The sequence below is a fragment of the Syngnathoides biaculeatus genome, chromosome 18 (assembly GCF_019802595.1).
Source record: "Syngnathoides biaculeatus isolate LvHL_M chromosome 18, ASM1980259v1, whole genome shotgun sequence".
In the NCBI taxonomy this organism is placed as follows: domain Eukaryota; kingdom Metazoa; phylum Chordata; class Actinopteri; order Syngnathiformes; family Syngnathidae; genus Syngnathoides; species Syngnathoides biaculeatus.
The window spans coordinates 14,411,190-14,427,717 of NC_084657.1; the positions used below are offsets into that span (position 1 = coordinate 14,411,190).

Sequence of the window (16,528 nt, forward strand, 5' to 3'; positions counted from 1 at the left end):
ACAAGCCCTGGAAGTTGTGATCCATCGCATCAGCGTGACGTGCAAGATACCTCACCATCATCGTCCGTGGTTTACCCCGCTCAACTCGCCTCCTTTATTTCCTCTTTCCTCTTCCTGGTGTGATCTAAGCGTGTCATTGCTTAGCAGGAACTAGCAGAGTGAGCCCGTCGGTCGTTCCTATTGGTCAACAGCGTAGACTCGCCACAGGCTAACGCAAATAAACAGAAGAGATGCAGGATGATGTCTGAGTTGTTGTGAATATGTCCAAGTATTCTTATCTACAACACAGAGTGGTTCAAAGCACTGGTTCTCAAACTGAGGTCACAAAACCCAAGGGTCGGGGAAAATTTTGATATCCGTGTGTGAATAACGTCTTCATTTTCAAAATTGTTCTTTTATCAAGGATATAGTCTTTTTTCTTAAAAAAAAAAAAAGCCCATTATGGAAATAAAGTTGTATTTTTGCAATTCGCTTGTTACAAAATACTTTCATCTGCCACATTTGATTATTGGAGTTGTTTTCTTTGCAGTGTGCCCATGTGACTTAGTTTTGCAGATCTATATTTGCATGTGTGCACTTGTGTATAAGTAATGTGGGGTAAAGGGGGCGTGTCGGTGGGAGTGGTGCTCTAAATATAGCACCCCGCCCCCTCCTTCCTAGTGCTTCTCTTCGGGAAGTGTTGAAATTCTTCTGGTCAATCTCCGCAAGGGGCCTTGGAACGTGACTTTGGGACACTTCGAAGAGTCCCAACAATGCGTTTCCAGACAGCTTTCCGAGTGTCAACGTCGGATTCCAAGGTGGCGACGGTGGGTTGGTGCTAATGTGGAAACTGGGTGACTGGTCTGCCAGTCCACGTGCCACTTGGGCGCTACACCACCTCTGATCTGGCCTGGTGTGTTCAGCAAGGAGATCGTTTAACCATTCCATGTGGTCGACGGGAATACTTCCATCCAAGATGAGCTAATCTTCGCCTCAGTTTGGGGATTAAATGTGCTGTCACGGGACACTCTGGATTTACGTTACCTTCCCTGTGAGATGATGAAGCTTCTCACTTTTAGCTTTGGTTAACCATGCCGGAGAAGATGGATAAAAACGTTATTTCAGATTGGCTTTTCACCGGCCAGGATCTTCTTCGTTTGGTCCAGCATGAAGACCGGGGTCTATAGGCTGTAGGCTCCACCTGTCTCAGTTGTACTCCATCCCATCCACTTTTTCTCCAGTTTTCTTTCTTGGACTGTCTGACCACCTGCACCATGGAAGTGCCAGCTAGGTGGAGCAGAGCGAGTGTCATTAGCTTCATCAAGGGTCTTGGTAAGCCCTCGGGGTGGGGGGGAATCATGTAAGCGCATGTTCTTGTTGTGGTGGCGTGAGGGATCGTGTTTCATGAAAACAGGGGGCTTGCCTGGGGGGGGTGACTTGTTTAGTCATTAATGTTCTCTCACCTTTACAAGTGTCAGATTTGCTAACTCGTTGAGGAACTACTTTGTGCGGGAAAACATGTCCAAGTAGTCAACATGCATCCCTAATTTTGCGCAATGCTAAATGCTCAACCTTGGATCATACTAGTGTCATTTCTGTCCTTATTCAAACTACAGATTTTCCCCCTTCTTTGTTTTATTTCAGCAACGTTGGATCTTTTTTGAGCGTGAACAAACTTTTAAAGGTCATGCCACAGCATTTCAGTCGGATTCAAGTTCAGACTTTGAATACGTCACTCCAAAATTTTCATTTTCTTTTTGTCTTCCAGACATATCCTGCGAGTTTTCGTGTGTGTTTTTTTTTAAAGGACACAACATGTTAAACCCACGCTCACAATGTGTCCTGACATCTCCCTTTCCCCCAGCCTCTCCGGTGGGACTGAAGCCGCCCGTCCCGCCTGTCACGGGAAGTCTGGGAGAGAGGAAAGGTCCGGTCATCATGGCGCCCGTCAACGTGGACCCGGAGAGCAAGCCGGGCGAGTTTGTCCTCAAGAGCCTCTTTGCCAACTTCACGCTGATGTCTGAGCGCAAGATCCGTATCATCATGGCGGAGCCGCTGGTGAGCCGTCCCGTGTGTGTGCAGAAACAGGGTGGCTTTTTAACGACAGGAAGTGAGGATCAAATGTTCTTTAATGTAAACGCAGACCAAGCTGCATCTTTATCCAATTGTCGGGTGTCCATCTTTGCCAGGGTCATATTGGGGTGAGCGTATTTCAGATTACACTTGACAGAGCATATTACCTGAACTCGTTCTTATTTTCAAATGGAATAGATTGACGCACAAATTCAGATTACAGGGGTGTCAAACTCAATTTTTTCACTCAGAGGGCCATTATGACTGAAATCTTTACCTCATCATATTGACACATGAAATGTATGAACTGGTTTTAGAATCCAAAATCAAGGGTAATGTTTTTTTTTTTTTTTCTTTTACTATTTTTGCTTGGTAACAGAAAATGCTTGCAATATCTCTGGGTTATCATTTGTGATATGGCGATTTGAAATCTTGGTACAGATTTGAACAAAACTCATGGAATTTGATACACGGGATTTGCCTTTGCGGGCCACATAAAAGCACGCGGCGGGCCGGATCTGGCTCCCAGGCCTTGAGTTTGACACTCGTGTTCTAAAGGATGATATTTTAAAGTAAAGCTTTCAAGTTTTAGCAGAAATTGTTAAAGTTCACCCCGCAAACTCACTGCAGGTGAAAATAGTTGTGTTATTGAATGAAGTTGGTCTGCATAAATAAAAGTTGCCAATGTTTATGATTTTTACCAAGGAAATTTAAGAAATTCTTTGGATTGCATTTGGATAGGACTGACGAGAAATGAGTGTACTGTACATGGGTGCATTACCTAGCGACAGTTGCGAATAAATAGAACGGAAAAAATAATATTCATAGCAAATCAGAATATGATTGCCAGCGCTTGCTCAAATGACTGTGCACAGTGAATCGGGGTCAGTAGTTGCGATCAATCGGAAACCCTTGGAGCGCTATGTCCCTAAGGACCGGCGACTTGGGACTCCTCGACCTAGCTTAGCAACACAGGCTGCGTGATCTGAGGCGAAAAGACAAATAGTTGGCTTGACCGGCTCGCGACAGTGACATTTTTACTGAAATTTTTCACCTACAAAGGAAAAAATATGCCAAAATCTCCCCAAATTCCCTTACTGCCTTATTTCTACACACAGTAGTGTGTGTGCCCTGCAACTGCGATATCATTAGTCTATGTGGAAAAATGATCACTGCGATTTATTTATTTTTCTAGTTAATGAAATAATCATTGCAGCCCTAATTTCAATCATCCTAAATAGAGCCCAGGGGCTTTTATTTAATATTTCATTACAATATAAAATATTACAATACCTCTGCAAGTAAAAATCTTTTTTTACATTCTTTGCACGCAACTCTGATTTCTTGTGTGGTGATTTTGTAGGAGAAGCCGCTCAACAAGTCTCTGCAGAGAGGAGAGGATCTACAGTTTGACCAGGTTTTGGACATGGCCACGATGAAATTTATCATTGATAACAACTTGGAACCTCTCAATCACATGACACTCTCTCCTCCCCGCTTTTTGTTTGCAGCTGATCAGCAGCATGAGCTCGCTGGCAGAGTACTGCCTGCCTTCCATTCTCAGAACACTCTTCGATTGGTACAAGCGTCAGAACGGCTTGGAGGACGAGTCCCATGAGTATCGGCCACGGGCTAACACCAAGTCGAAAAAGTGAGGAAAACCGACTGGCTCGCGTGGACGTTTTCAAAACTCGTCTTTTTGTCTCCTGTCCATTTTAAAATCCCAAAAGTTGCAACTCATAGGTTCCCCACGTCAGGTGTGGGCAAAATGTTCTACTCAAGGGCCAACTTTTGATTTATAAAATTGGGCAGATGTGGATGTCATCCATCTGGGGGAGGGTGTCATCCAAATGAGTGTAAGTGCCCATCCAAAATCATCACCTGTCAATAAATACATTTTGAAAACATTATTCTCGGCGGGAAGCCTCAACCTCAGAACTATTAAGCAGATGTGCTTCAGCAATGTATAAAGTCACTTTCACGTCACTCTTCAAGAACACAGTGCATTTTTAGATCAATATTTAATCTTTACTGTTACAAATAAATATTTAATATGATACATTTATGTTAAAAAATAGAATGAATACATATTCTGTAAATGAATCAATTTTAGAGGGGAAAGTACTTCTTCATACATGATTCCAAATTGTTAAATATACAAGATATGCCAAATTGTTCTTTGAATATTAGTTTATTCATATACACTGTTCATTATTTATAAAAAAATTAATAAATTGACCAGAATTATAAACATAGGAAAAAAACATTTTAGAAATGATTGAATCCAAGAAATATTCTGGGAATCTTAATAATGTAAAAATGCAAATCATTCTATGCATGAGTGTGTTTGTGTGTTGTGTATATCAGTGATGAGCAGCAGAAGGACTACTTGTTGGAGCGGAGGGATTTGGCCATAGATTTTATCTTCTCTCTGGTACTCATTGAAGTTTTGAAGCAGGTGAGTGTGTGTGTGTGTGTGTGTGTGTGTGGTGTGTGTGTGTGTGTGTGTGTGCGCGCGTGTCACACCTCACTTAATGATGCTTTCAGGTTAATCCCCCCCCCCTCCTGTTTATTTCCCCCCTCTTGTTCAGATCCCCCTGCATCCACTGCTGGATGGACTCATCCAAGAAGTTATTAACTTGGCCTTCAAGCACTTCAAATATAAAGAAGGGTAAGGGAAGCACCACTTCGGATGCATTTTCACCGCCTGTTCACAGGGTAATAAAATTCCTTCTTTTTTTTGGTTCTTGATAACAGTAAATATGATGTAAATCTATTACATAAGAGCTGTCTAGATTAATATGATGATGAAACCACTTCACATAAAATGCCAGTCCTTGTCTTAAAACTCTAACCTGAAGGCCTAACACTGGCCTCAAACCCTAATTTGAACACAACTGCACTACATTAAAGTTATTGAAATAACATTTTCCATCACTTGAGTCAAGAAAGAGTCAGACCAGGCCAAGTGAAACATGATGTAATGTTGGATATTTGTATGATTTATGTCTGTATTGCTTGAAGTGTACATGGATATTCGTCGAGAGTAAAAAAATAAATAAATGGGAAGGATACTCGGGTATAGTTCAAGTAGAAGAGGAGGTTGTCACGCTCATCCAAAATGTGTCTCAGGTATCTCGGACCTAACACCGGAAACATGCACATCGTGGCAGACCTCTACGCAGAAGTGGTGGGAGTGGTGGCTCAATCGAGGTACTTGCGCATTCGCTTTGATGTATTTTGCTCTGTATTATTTATGAAGAACACGCACTGCCATGTTTGTGTTTTTTATCACACGACTGCTTCACTCCTAACTGTGCAATCGAGCGCACACATACACAAATGCACAAACATATGCACTTTCCCTTTTCAACACCCCCTCGCACCCACACCCACCTCCTCCACCCATCCTCCGCATACCTTTCTAAATATAGCCTGGCGGCACCATGTTGATACCCATCACCCCACGTTGTCCATCACAAACATCCCAAACTTCAAGTATGGGCTGAAGAATTCCCAACATCCGCTCGTAGCATCAAAATACAGAATGCAGGAATTCTGCGTGTATATACAGGGTCAGTCAAAATTAAGTATACACTTTTAATTTTGTTTGTTTTTAAAGAGGGGAAGTAATGGGACGTAATCAGTTAAAATTAGAACAAAGAAATGAATTCTAAAGCAGTACTACAGTCGAAGGAAGGAATGCAGAAATGTAGGAAGTCAGGAAAGACGTAAGAGCATTTGAGACCGATGATGGAAGTGAATCTTTGTGTGCGTGGTTTTCTGGTGTTGCACACGCCACACACAACAACCAAAACTGTTAACTCCCATATTTTTTTTTTTTTTTAATCTTCATGTCACAAATAACCTTTTTCAAATTTGGAAAATCCCTGTGTGTGACTGACCTAATGTGTGTTGAAGTGACAAAGAGTAACTAGCATAGACCACTCAATTCCTAAGTCCCTCATGATTTAGATCAGGCGTGTCAAACTCATTTTTGCCACAGGCCACATTGTAGTTGCGGTTCCCCTCTCAGGGCCGTTATGATTGTGAAACGATAAAAAGTTTTAATCGCCTCATTATCTTTACACTGATAAGGAAACAGAAATCAAGGTAAATTAGTTTTTCGACTATTGTGCATGTTTGGTAACACAAAAATGCTTGCAATATCTCAAAGTTGTCATTCATGACATGGCAATTTGAAATTTTAATAAAAATCCTGGAAGTTGACACACACGATTTGCCTTCGCGGGCCACATAAAACCAATTGGTGGGCCAGATCCGGCCCCCGGGCCTTGAGTTTGACACCTGGGATTTAGCCTTTCCACTTTTTGCTTGCGTGTAACGGTACAGGGTTTTGGACCTGTTTCTTTCCATTTAGGTTCCCAGCCGTTAGGAAGAAGTTCATCTCGGAGCTGAAGGAACTGCGTCAAAAGGAGCAGAGCCCCTATGTCCTCCAGTCCACCATCAGCCTCATCATGGGCCTCAAGTTCTTCCGCATCAAAATGTACCCGGTGGAGGACTTTGAAGCATCTTTCCAGTTCATGCAGGTAACAAAGGGAGCTCCGTCTACGTGGACCTCGACGTGGTGGAACTCAACGACTGTGCTGTGCGTTTAGGAGTGTGCACAGTATTTCCTGGAGCTGAAGGACAAGGACGTTAAACACTCACTTGCCGGACTCTTTGTGGAGATCCTCGTACCCGTCGCTGCTGTAAGTCACCACATTAGCGTGAGCATTATTTACTTACCACGAATAAATCTCTTGGGCAGGAGACGGGGTACAGTACATCCTGAACTTGTTGCCAGCCAATCACAGGGCACATCGAGACAAACAGCCGCACTCAAAATCACACCTTGGGGCAATTTAAAGTGTCCAATTAATGTTGCATTTTCGGAATCTGGGAGGAAATCGGAATGCGCGGAGAAAACCCACGCAGGCACTGGGAGAACATGCAAACTCCACACAGGCGGGGCCAGGATCGAACCCAGGTCCTCAGAACTGTGAGGCCAACGCTTTCCAACAGGGTGGTGCAGCTGGTAGAGCATTGGCCTCACAGTTCTGAGGACCAGGTTTCAAATTCCAGGCCCGGTTTCCTCTAATATCCCCAAAAGAAGCGCATTAATTGGAGACGATAAATCGCCCCAGCATTCCTGCGACCCTCGTGTGCATAAGGGACTCAGAAAATGGGTGGCTGGCTATTATTTGACTTTAAAACAGGCAGATGTTTTGGGGTCATTCATCTTGTTAATGTGGATGTAATTTTTAAAAAAATAATTCATGTTCCATTTGGTCACAACGAATAAAAATTTCACTTAAAGGAGTTAAGCAATTACGCAAGAAAATGTTAAATCTATTAATTAAAATGATCATTTGTTCATGTATTTATTTTAATTTTTTTTATGTGATGTCATCATTATTTCAGTACACAAATTTTTGTGCCACTGTGGGTAATTTTCAAATAAAAGTTGGCAAACACAGCGTTATCGGTAAATTTGTGTCCAACTCTTCTCTGTGTGTGTTGATGATCTGCTGGCCCGCAGACGGTGAAGAACGAGGTGAACGTGCCGTGCCTGCGCAACTTTGTAGAGAGCTTGTACGACACCACCCTGGACCTGTCCTCCAGGAAGAAGCACTCCCTGGTGAGACGCCCACGCCTCCTCCTCCTCATTAGGAGCAATTTGCGCGGTCGCTTACTGCAACATGGCGACGCTTATCCCTTGGCGGGGAGGAAGCCGGAGGAGGAGGACCGGCAAATTAGTCTGCAGTACGATGGAGATTTACACAGATGTTTACATACATATTTACATGCTTGCTTTGCACTCATTTACATGCAGTATAAATAGTGTCTTGCATGTGTGTGTGTAGCAGGAGAACAAATATCACTTAAAACAAGGTCAACTATTTCCTGATTGCGACTACAGATCCTGGATTGAAACCCTACTTTAAAACGCTACCCCTATCTTGAGACCCTAATTTTCAACCATCACCCTGTTTTGAAATCCACATTGGAAACCCCAATCCTGTCGGCAAATTTAAATTCGAAACTCTTGCCCCGCTTTGCAAATCAAGTTCAAAATGCAAATCCTTGTTTCAATATATAATCCTGGTTTGTAACTGCAATGTTTAACTCTGTCCCCGGCTTGACACCCTAAACCCATCTTGAAATATTGATTTTAAAACCTAACTTTTGCATGAAACCCTACCATTTTCTTTGCTGCTTATCCTCATGAGGGTCGCGGGGAATGCTGGAACCTATCCCAGCTGTCAACGGGCGGGGGGGCGGGGTACACCCTGAACTGGTTGCCAGCCAATCGCAGGGCACATGGAGACAGGCAACAGCCGCACTCACAATCACACCTAGGGGCAATTTAGAGTGTCCAATTAATGTTGCCTGTTTTTTGGGATGTGAGAGGAAACCGGTAGAGAACTGGCCTCACCGTTCTGAGGACCCGGGTTCAATCCCGGCCCCGCCCGTGTGTAGTTTGCATGTTCTCCCCGTGCCTGCGTGGGTTTTCTCCGGGTACTCCGGTTTCCTCCCACATCCCAAAAACATGCAACATTAATTGGACACTTTAAATTGCCCCTAGGATCGAACCCAGGTCCTCAGAACTGTGAGGCCAACGCTTTACCAGTTGATCCACCGTGCCGCCTAGATCTATCTTGGAACCCTAATTTTGATTCCTTCGCCCTATCCCAAACCGCTAATTTTGATCCTTAGCCCTGGTTTTGGAAACCCTAAATCCACCTTCATTAACTAGTTTTGAAAACTAATGCTTGCCTGTAACACTACTTTGTAACCATAACCTTATTTTTAAACCTTTTCTTGAAACTATAACCCAGCCCGGAAACTCTCATTTGAAACAGTGACCCTTCTTTGACAGCCTAAACCTAACTTGAAAAACACATTTAAAGCCTCATCCTGGCTTGAACCCCTATTTTAAAACTTTAACCTTGGTTTGAAACGTTACTTTGGAACCCCAATCCTAATTTTAAACCCTTACACTTGTCAATGAAACCTGGTTTGAAACACGAATTGTAATTTAAAAGCCTAATCCAGGTTTAAAGCCAACTCCTGAAGTTCTCACGCTGGCGTAAAACCTTCATTTCAAACCCTAACCCCGGTTTGACCTCCCTGGCCTGACTTGAAACGCCGTCTGTCATTGGCACCCATGTAACCGATTGCATGCTTATTATTTAAGTTGTCAAAGTAACATGAGCTGTAGCACGAGTCCTCGGTGTGACACGTGCGGTATGCGGCCTCTTCTCACCGCCTCCCCGGTGACCTAACAGCACTCCGCAGTTTGCTTTCATTTTCTTTGAGCAGCCTGCCAGTGAACATGTGACATCTCTCCATAATTGTTATTGTTGAAAGAGATGCAACACGCTGACGAGTGATGATGACACAAACATCTCAATGAAAAATCGACCCAACGAAAACTCTCAGCATCTCGGAAAGCTTATAATAATGTACAGTAATTGGGTCGGTATCATCTCAAGGAACCTAAAATATAATAGTCTTCTGGAACAGCTGAAAGTGTTGCTAAATATAGTGACTGAATTGGTAATTGCAAAACTAAATTATCTGTTTGCAGCCATGTTCTTAGCGTAAGCAGTGCACATCAGCAGCCATCCACTGAAAATTGCAGAACCCGCTAAAAACATCAGTTAATTCTAATTTGTTTGTACGTGTATGTGTCCACCAGGCGCTGTATCCCTTGGTGACATGTCTGCTGTGCGTCAGCCAGAAGCAGTTGTTCCTCAGCCGCTGGCACATTTTCCTCAACAACTGTCTGTCCAACCTAAAGGTCAGAAATAGAAAAAAAAAAAAAAAAAAGACAACAATGGGGATTTGTCATTCATGATCGTATCATTTAGTTATTTTTTTGAATTGTGTCTGAATGCAGAATAAAGACCCCAAGATGGCTCGTGTGGCTCTGGAGTCGCTGTACCGCCTGCTATGGGTTTACATGATCCGGATCAAGTGTGAAAGCAACACCGCCACACAAAGGTGAACACGCACGTATGCCCCCGCACACGCACACACCTACTTCAAGGGGACAGTTGACATACATAATTATGCATTTTATAACGTAATGTAAGGATTGGAGGCCAGAGTAGTAGTTGTGCTCCCTCTTACGTGTTGCAGTAATGAGGCAAGCAACATTTAATTACACAGATTGAATACAGTATTTTGTACAATAATTGCATTTTGTAAATTCAGTTTTTCTTTCAGTTAAATGTCTAAGTAAAGGTTTTAGTGTGAATTTGAGCACTTTTGCATATTTTTAACACTTTTCCTGGTTTGCGTGTCTCCCGCAGTCGCCTGACATCCATCACCTCCACTCTGTTCCCCAAGGGGAGCCGCAGCGTCGTTCCCCGAGACATGCCGCTCAATATTTTCGTCAAGATCATCCAGTTTATCGCGCAGGTGTGTCGATAATAAGAGGCTTATTATCGGTATTGCCCATAGCCTGTGTTTCACCACCTGTGACATCTGTTTGTGATCAGGAGAGGCTGGACTTTGCCATGAAAGAGATCATATTTGATCTTCTCAGTGTGGGGAAGCCTGCCAAAGCCTTCAGCCTCAATCCAGAGGTATAATTATTATTATTTTTTTATTATTAGACAGATGTTTCTCTTTTTTTTTTCAACAGCAAGGTACAGTATGTGCCATGACAAGGTCGTTTTAAAGTGCTCAATTGTGTGGATCTCAGATTTAAACAGTTCTTCACTAATTCAGTTTTCCTGATCTATCTATCTATCTATCTATCTATCTATCTATCTATCTATCTATCTATCTATCTATCTATCTATCTATCTATCTATCTATCTATCGATCTATCGATCTATCGATCTATCTATCTATCGATCGATCGATCGATCTATCTGGGTGGGAGGCTAAAACAAGGACCAGTGATGCATTTGGCAAGCAGCAGTTAGCTAGCTAGCTAGCTTTGCCTACACTCTGAAACTACATCTTCCCTTCGGATAGTCTCCTGGTCAGGCGCTCTAGAGATGGCTTGTGGACCAGGACTTTGGGCTGGCGTGGCTGCTTTCGAGCGAGTCGTAGTTGGCTGGGAGTGCACCGACGTCACGCGCAGGAAAGCACAAGAGAGAGAATGGATTTTTTTTTTTAATAATTTGACTCTTTTTGTGTCCAACTCTACATCCTGCACGTGGACTAGAACTTCGGGCTAATGTGGTCGCTTTAGAGCACCTCATTGTCAGCCATGAGCGCACTTAAGTCATGTGAAATACTGGACGTGTTTCATATTTATTCATGTCTTGACTTCCGCTCCTTCTCAGCGCATGAACATCGGCCTGCGAGCCTTCCTGGTCATCGCCGACGCCCTGCAGCAAAAGGACGGAGAGCCTCCCATGCCCAACACGGGCGCCACGCTGCCCTCGGGCAACTCCCTGAAGAAGAAGAAGACCTACCTCAGCAAGACCCTCACCGAGGAGGAAGCCAAGCTTATCGGCATGTCCTTGTACTACCCGCAGGTGCGGAAGGCCCTGGACAACATCCTCAGACACTTAGACAAGGAGGTGGGGCGGTGCATGATGCTCACCTGTGTGCAGATGCTCAACAAAGAACCAGAGGACATGATCACGTATGTGCCACGATTACACACACACAGTACAGACACCATCGTGGTGCCTCTATAGCGAACATTTTTAAATAACCTTTTTACAATATTTTTGTTATCCGCTGCTTATGCTCTCTCTCAATACATTGTTTAAATGTTTTGTTTTTATTTTTTATTGGAAGTGTGTTAAAAGACCTTGTAAAATAGTAAACTTGAATGTCTCATGTAACCCATGACTGTATTGCAACAGTATCCTTCATGTTGTGTTTTTTTTTTTTTTTTTTTTTTTTGGTCTTGGTCAGGGGGGAAAGGAAGCCGAAAATTGACCTATTTCGGACGTGTGTTGCCGCAATTCCTCGCATCCTCCCTGATGGAATGTCCAAACCCGAGCTCATCGACCTTCTGTCACGGTGAGCTGTTGTGTGTGAAGTTTTAATGTCTATATTAGAATTGTTTTGAATCTCTTGTTTCTTTCTAAATTACAAATGACATGTACCTGAAATCCCCATGTTTACATCAGTGGAACTCATGAAACCGCTCATATTGCATGTAAATTAGCTACAACTCACGAGCCCAAAAGTGACAAGAGGACAACTGCTCTTTTCTATTATTCCATGTCATCACTCCTCAGACTCACGGTGCACATGGACGACGAGCTGCGCCTCATTTCTCAGAACTCCCTTCAGAGCCTCTTGCTGGACTTTTCTGACTGGAGGGAAGACGTGCTTTTCGGTTACACGCACTTCCTATTGCGGGAGGTCCAAGACACCCAGCAGGGTCTTCAGGACGCGTCTGTAAAGCTCCTGTTGCAGCTGCTCACTCAATGGAGGCTGGCGCTGCAGCTCCAGGGGAAGATGCGAGGAGGCGTGGAGGTTCGTGATGGAGACTTCTGCTTATTGTTGCAGCTATGAAATGAGACTTTGGCTGTTTTTGGTGCCACTCCCTGCACACAGCGAACTTCGTTTTCCAAGCAGGTCATGTTCCAGACCCACCCAAATATCTGCGAGATAGAGAAACCATATAATTACTAAAAATCTACTCATACCTTCCCCCACACATGCTTTAAACACAAATCACTTTGACCAATAAGAGGCAAAGCGTGCTTGCTTCAGGTGGTACTCCCGGTTGACGTTAACTGTAAAATTAACACGTGAACCAAAAGAGAATTAAACTGTGTATTTAAACACCAACATTTCCAACCAAGCTAATTTTGTCCAATGAAAGTCTGCTAGCTTAATGCTAACAAATAATGTGAAATGCCAGATAGGCCAAAGAAAATTAGCGTAGTTCTTCCGGTGAAATGCAGCAGCAACACATATAAACATAACATACAGCAAAACTCACAGGCATATACTGCAAATCCATAATCACAGAGTCTTGGCACGGAGTGTAAAAAGTTCTTTGGTGTCGAGATCTTCCAATATGACTCGTGTCTGAATGAAGCTTCTCAACTCACTTCAACTTCATTGTTTGGCACCAACATACCACAAGATGCAGGTAAAGCAAGAATATGCTCTCTTTGGTATGGTTTCTATATAGTAAGGAATGAGTCAGAAGAAAGACATTTTTTTAAGGATTCTGTAATTTAAATATATATATACAAAATGAAAACAAACAAAAGATTTCATATCCATCTCTGTTTTGGATGAATATATTGCTTTTCTACTCACCTTCAATTTTGTTACTACATTTCAAGACGTATTGTAGGATACATTGACGGCAGCGTATAGGGAAAACCTGGACTTTCTGCACATCCAAATATCAGCGCAAAATGGACAACTCCAGGGCACAATAAAGTGGATGAATTACGAATCCAGGCTTCACAGTTTTTGATTCCGTACATTTGTCCCCTCACGTCACTTAGGCAAGCCCCAGAATGTCTGAGCGAAGTCCGCACTGCTCGGTTCTCCACGCCGTGGAAGGCCTGGCTTTGTTGCTGCTCTGCTCGTGTCAAATAAGCACCAGGAAGCTAGCGGTGGGCGTGCTTAGAGAGATCCGATGCCTCTTCACCGCGCTTGGACACGCAGAGGTACACAACATAAACGACTTGACTCGCTTCATATTGTCTCCTTGATTTTATGTCAGTTGACTACTTGCCCCCCGTCTCCTTGCCTACTTTGCTACTTGCTCCCTTGCCTATGTTTCTTCTTTAAGTCTATAAGTACACTTCTTGTCTCTTTGTTTCCTTGGCTCTGGGTTTCCACAGGCTCTTGCCTGCTTTCATACTTAATCTAAAAGATTCCACTTCTTTTGTGTCCTCAACATGTCTGAAAAAGTCTGAAGAAAAAAAAATCACGTATTCCGTTTCCCCACCTATAGGATGACGACAAACCTATGATAGAAATCATGGACCAGCTCAGTCCAGCGGTGATGGACAGCTTCGTCCACGTGGCAATCTCAGATTCGGTTCGTAACATCTGGATCAGCGCAGTCATTGTCTCCCTGCAGCCGCTCACTATGAATGCTTTAATCCCTCGCAGTCCACTTTACCCATGAGCCATCACGTGGACCTGCAGTGGCTGGTGGAGTGGACAGCGCGGCTGGTGAGCAGCTCCTATGACGTGAAGAGCCCCAGCCACGTGTGGATCTTTGCCCAGTGCCTGAAGGACCCCTGGGTGCTGTGCCTGCATATCTTCCTGCGTCAGGAGCACCTGCCCAAGCACTGCCCCGTGGCCCTGGGGTACGCCTGGCCCTACGCCTTCACGCGGGTGCAGCTGTTGCTGCCACTTGTCGACCCCAAGTATGTACACACACTATCTTTGGTGGTTCTGCTTGACGTGTTTCAGAATTTCAGGAAATGTTTATATTAAAATACATCCATATCAGGGGTGCTCAATGTGTCGTTGATCACGAGGCAGTCTTGGTCGATCGCGGGACGGCGTGCCCCAAAAAAAAAAAAAAAACGTCGGCCAATTTTCCTTCTAAACTCTGCTCGTGCGCAATTGTGCACTAACCCTACTGTAAAAAAATCAAAAGAGGAAGCCACTGGTTTCTTTTAGGCAGCACACGGAACTTTCTCTATTCTTTTTCCTAGTTTATCCTACACCCGCCCTCCCATCCCCACTCTTAGAGACATACACTCATAATTACAAATGTTACTGTACGCAGCCCGTCAATGTGTTTTACAATGAACGCGTCCACCACCGCTGCTTTAGTTCGCAACGCAATCTGGGCAACGTAGAGCAAAGACGACCTAGACATGCTGCTTATGTTTACTTTTGGTATTAATGGAAAAAGTTAAAGAAAAATGCTGCTGTTTTAAGATGGAACAACAGTTGGAGTATGTGAATAATTGATGAAAAAGTGGTTAAACTGGACGAAATTTTCTCTTTTCCGAGTGGGAAAGGTCTGGTCTGAAGTCAAAGTACAAAGTGCAGGATCAGATGGTGTGTCATTTTAAAATTTTACCTTGGCACACCCTGACCCAGGATGAAAGCACAAACAATACAGTGCACAAAAAGCTAATTCTGTATTTTAAATATATATATATATATATATATATATATATATATATATATATTTACATCATTCCCACATCATTCCCACCCACCCCCCACCTCCCCAGGCGTCGGTAGCTCCCAAGAGGCTGTCTGCTTGAAAAGTAGATCTTGGGGGTAAAAAAGTATGGGCACCCCTGATCCTTATGCTGGTAACTCTGTCCTCTTGTAGCATTTGCTGAGGGGTCCACGACCCACCTATTATAGGTCTACAACCCGCCATTTAAAAATCCTCACCACAGGCATACTAAAGCGTCTGGACTGAGCTGAGCGTCGTTTTTGTGCCATCTTGTTCCTACAGCAGCCCAGTGAACGCAAAGAAGACCAGCACGGCCAGCTCCGGCGACAACTCCATGTCTCTGTGGCGGAACTACCTCATCCTGTGTCTGGGGGTGGCCAAGCCCAGCATCATGTCACCGGGTCACCTCCGAGCGTCCACACCCGAGATCATGGCCACCACGCCCGATGGGAGCGTCACCTATGACAACAAGGTACGTGCTGCGCTATCATCTTGACGCAGCTTCCTGCATTCAGATTATGAGACAATAATTAGGGTTGGGATAATGATATTAATTATAATGCTTTACTCATGTTGTAAAGAGTGGACTAGGGTGCCACCTTCATGTCTTTTCTTTTGTTTCTCATATGAGTCATATTTCTCGCTGTTGCATGGACGCAGGTGATAGGCACGCCGTCAGTCGCCTGGCTTCTGAAGCAGCTGGTCCCGCTGATGAGAGCTGAGAGTCTGGAAATCACAGAGTCTCTCGTATTAGGCTTTGGCTGCACAAATGCGCTCGTTTTCAGGTATGATTTATTCATTTGCTTGATTAGTCAAGTTTAGGGTGGCACGGAAAGCGTTGGCCTCACAGTTCTGAGGAGCTGGGCTCAATCCCAGCACTCCCTGGGTGGAGTTTGCATGTTCTCCCTGTTTGTCTCCATGTGCCCCACGATTGGCTGGCAACCAGTTCAGGGTGTACCCGGCCTCCTGCCCGTCGGCAGCTGGGTTAGGCTCCAGCACTCCCCGCGACCCTCGTGAGGATAAGCGGCCAAGAAAATGAATGGATAGTCAAGTTCATTCGTTATGACAATTTCTTTTGTGGTATCCATAGTTCAAAGCGCATCCACGCTGATGTGTACTAACAAGGTAGCTGCAAACAGGGAGGAGCTGGTTGATATATTTTGTAACTTTTGCCCCCGATCTGGCAACCATTTTCAAAAATGGTTCTTCTCAGGATTTGTCTGAGTCAGTTGATGCCAAATCCACACTTTGCTTATTGCCACCTAGCCTCCTCTCTGTGGAGAAGGGGAATAAAATGAAAATTAAACCTGGTTTTGAAAAATGTTCATTTGCTTTTTGTAAAAGTGAAGGGAGGGGGGAATCTAGAATCGA

At 44.0% G+C, this 16,528-nt stretch overlaps 1 protein-coding gene across 3 annotated transcripts in view; it reads left to right on the forward strand.

Annotated features, from left to right (window-relative positions):
* Window positions 1-16,528, forward strand: part of fryb (furry homolog b (Drosophila)) — a 55,362-nt gene that overhangs the window by 14,694 nt on the left and 24,140 nt on the right. For 2 of the 3 annotated variants that reach the window (XM_061802381.1, XM_061802382.1), the window contains exons 2-22: window positions 1,844-2,037; window positions 3,416-3,469; window positions 3,564-3,703; window positions 4,420-4,510; window positions 4,644-4,723; window positions 5,185-5,265; window positions 6,434-6,602; window positions 6,672-6,764; window positions 7,595-7,693; window positions 9,758-9,859; window positions 9,959-10,062; window positions 10,374-10,482; window positions 10,563-10,649; window positions 11,361-11,665; window positions 11,944-12,051; window positions 12,273-12,513; window positions 13,506-13,670; window positions 13,961-14,047; window positions 14,122-14,381; window positions 15,440-15,629; window positions 15,818-15,942. In XM_061802381.1, coding sequence (XP_061658365.1) covers window positions 1,918-2,037; window positions 3,416-3,469; window positions 3,564-3,703; window positions 4,420-4,510; window positions 4,644-4,723; window positions 5,185-5,265; window positions 6,434-6,602; window positions 6,672-6,764; window positions 7,595-7,693; window positions 9,758-9,859; window positions 9,959-10,062; window positions 10,374-10,482; window positions 10,563-10,649; window positions 11,361-11,665; window positions 11,944-12,051; window positions 12,273-12,513; window positions 13,506-13,670; window positions 13,961-14,047; window positions 14,122-14,381; window positions 15,440-15,629; window positions 15,818-15,942 — 2,810 coding nt within the window. In that variant the 5' untranslated portion in view covers window positions 1,844-1,917. Of the gene's footprint in view, window positions 1-1,843; window positions 2,038-3,415; window positions 3,470-3,563; window positions 3,704-4,419; window positions 4,511-4,643; window positions 4,724-5,184; window positions 5,266-6,433; window positions 6,603-6,671; window positions 6,765-7,594; window positions 7,694-9,757; window positions 9,860-9,958; window positions 10,063-10,373; window positions 10,483-10,562; window positions 10,650-11,360; window positions 11,666-11,943; window positions 12,052-12,272; window positions 12,514-13,505; window positions 13,671-13,960; window positions 14,048-14,121; window positions 14,382-15,439; window positions 15,630-15,817; window positions 15,943-16,528 lie in introns of those variants that run through there. The other variant, XM_061802383.1, reaches the window with a different exon arrangement.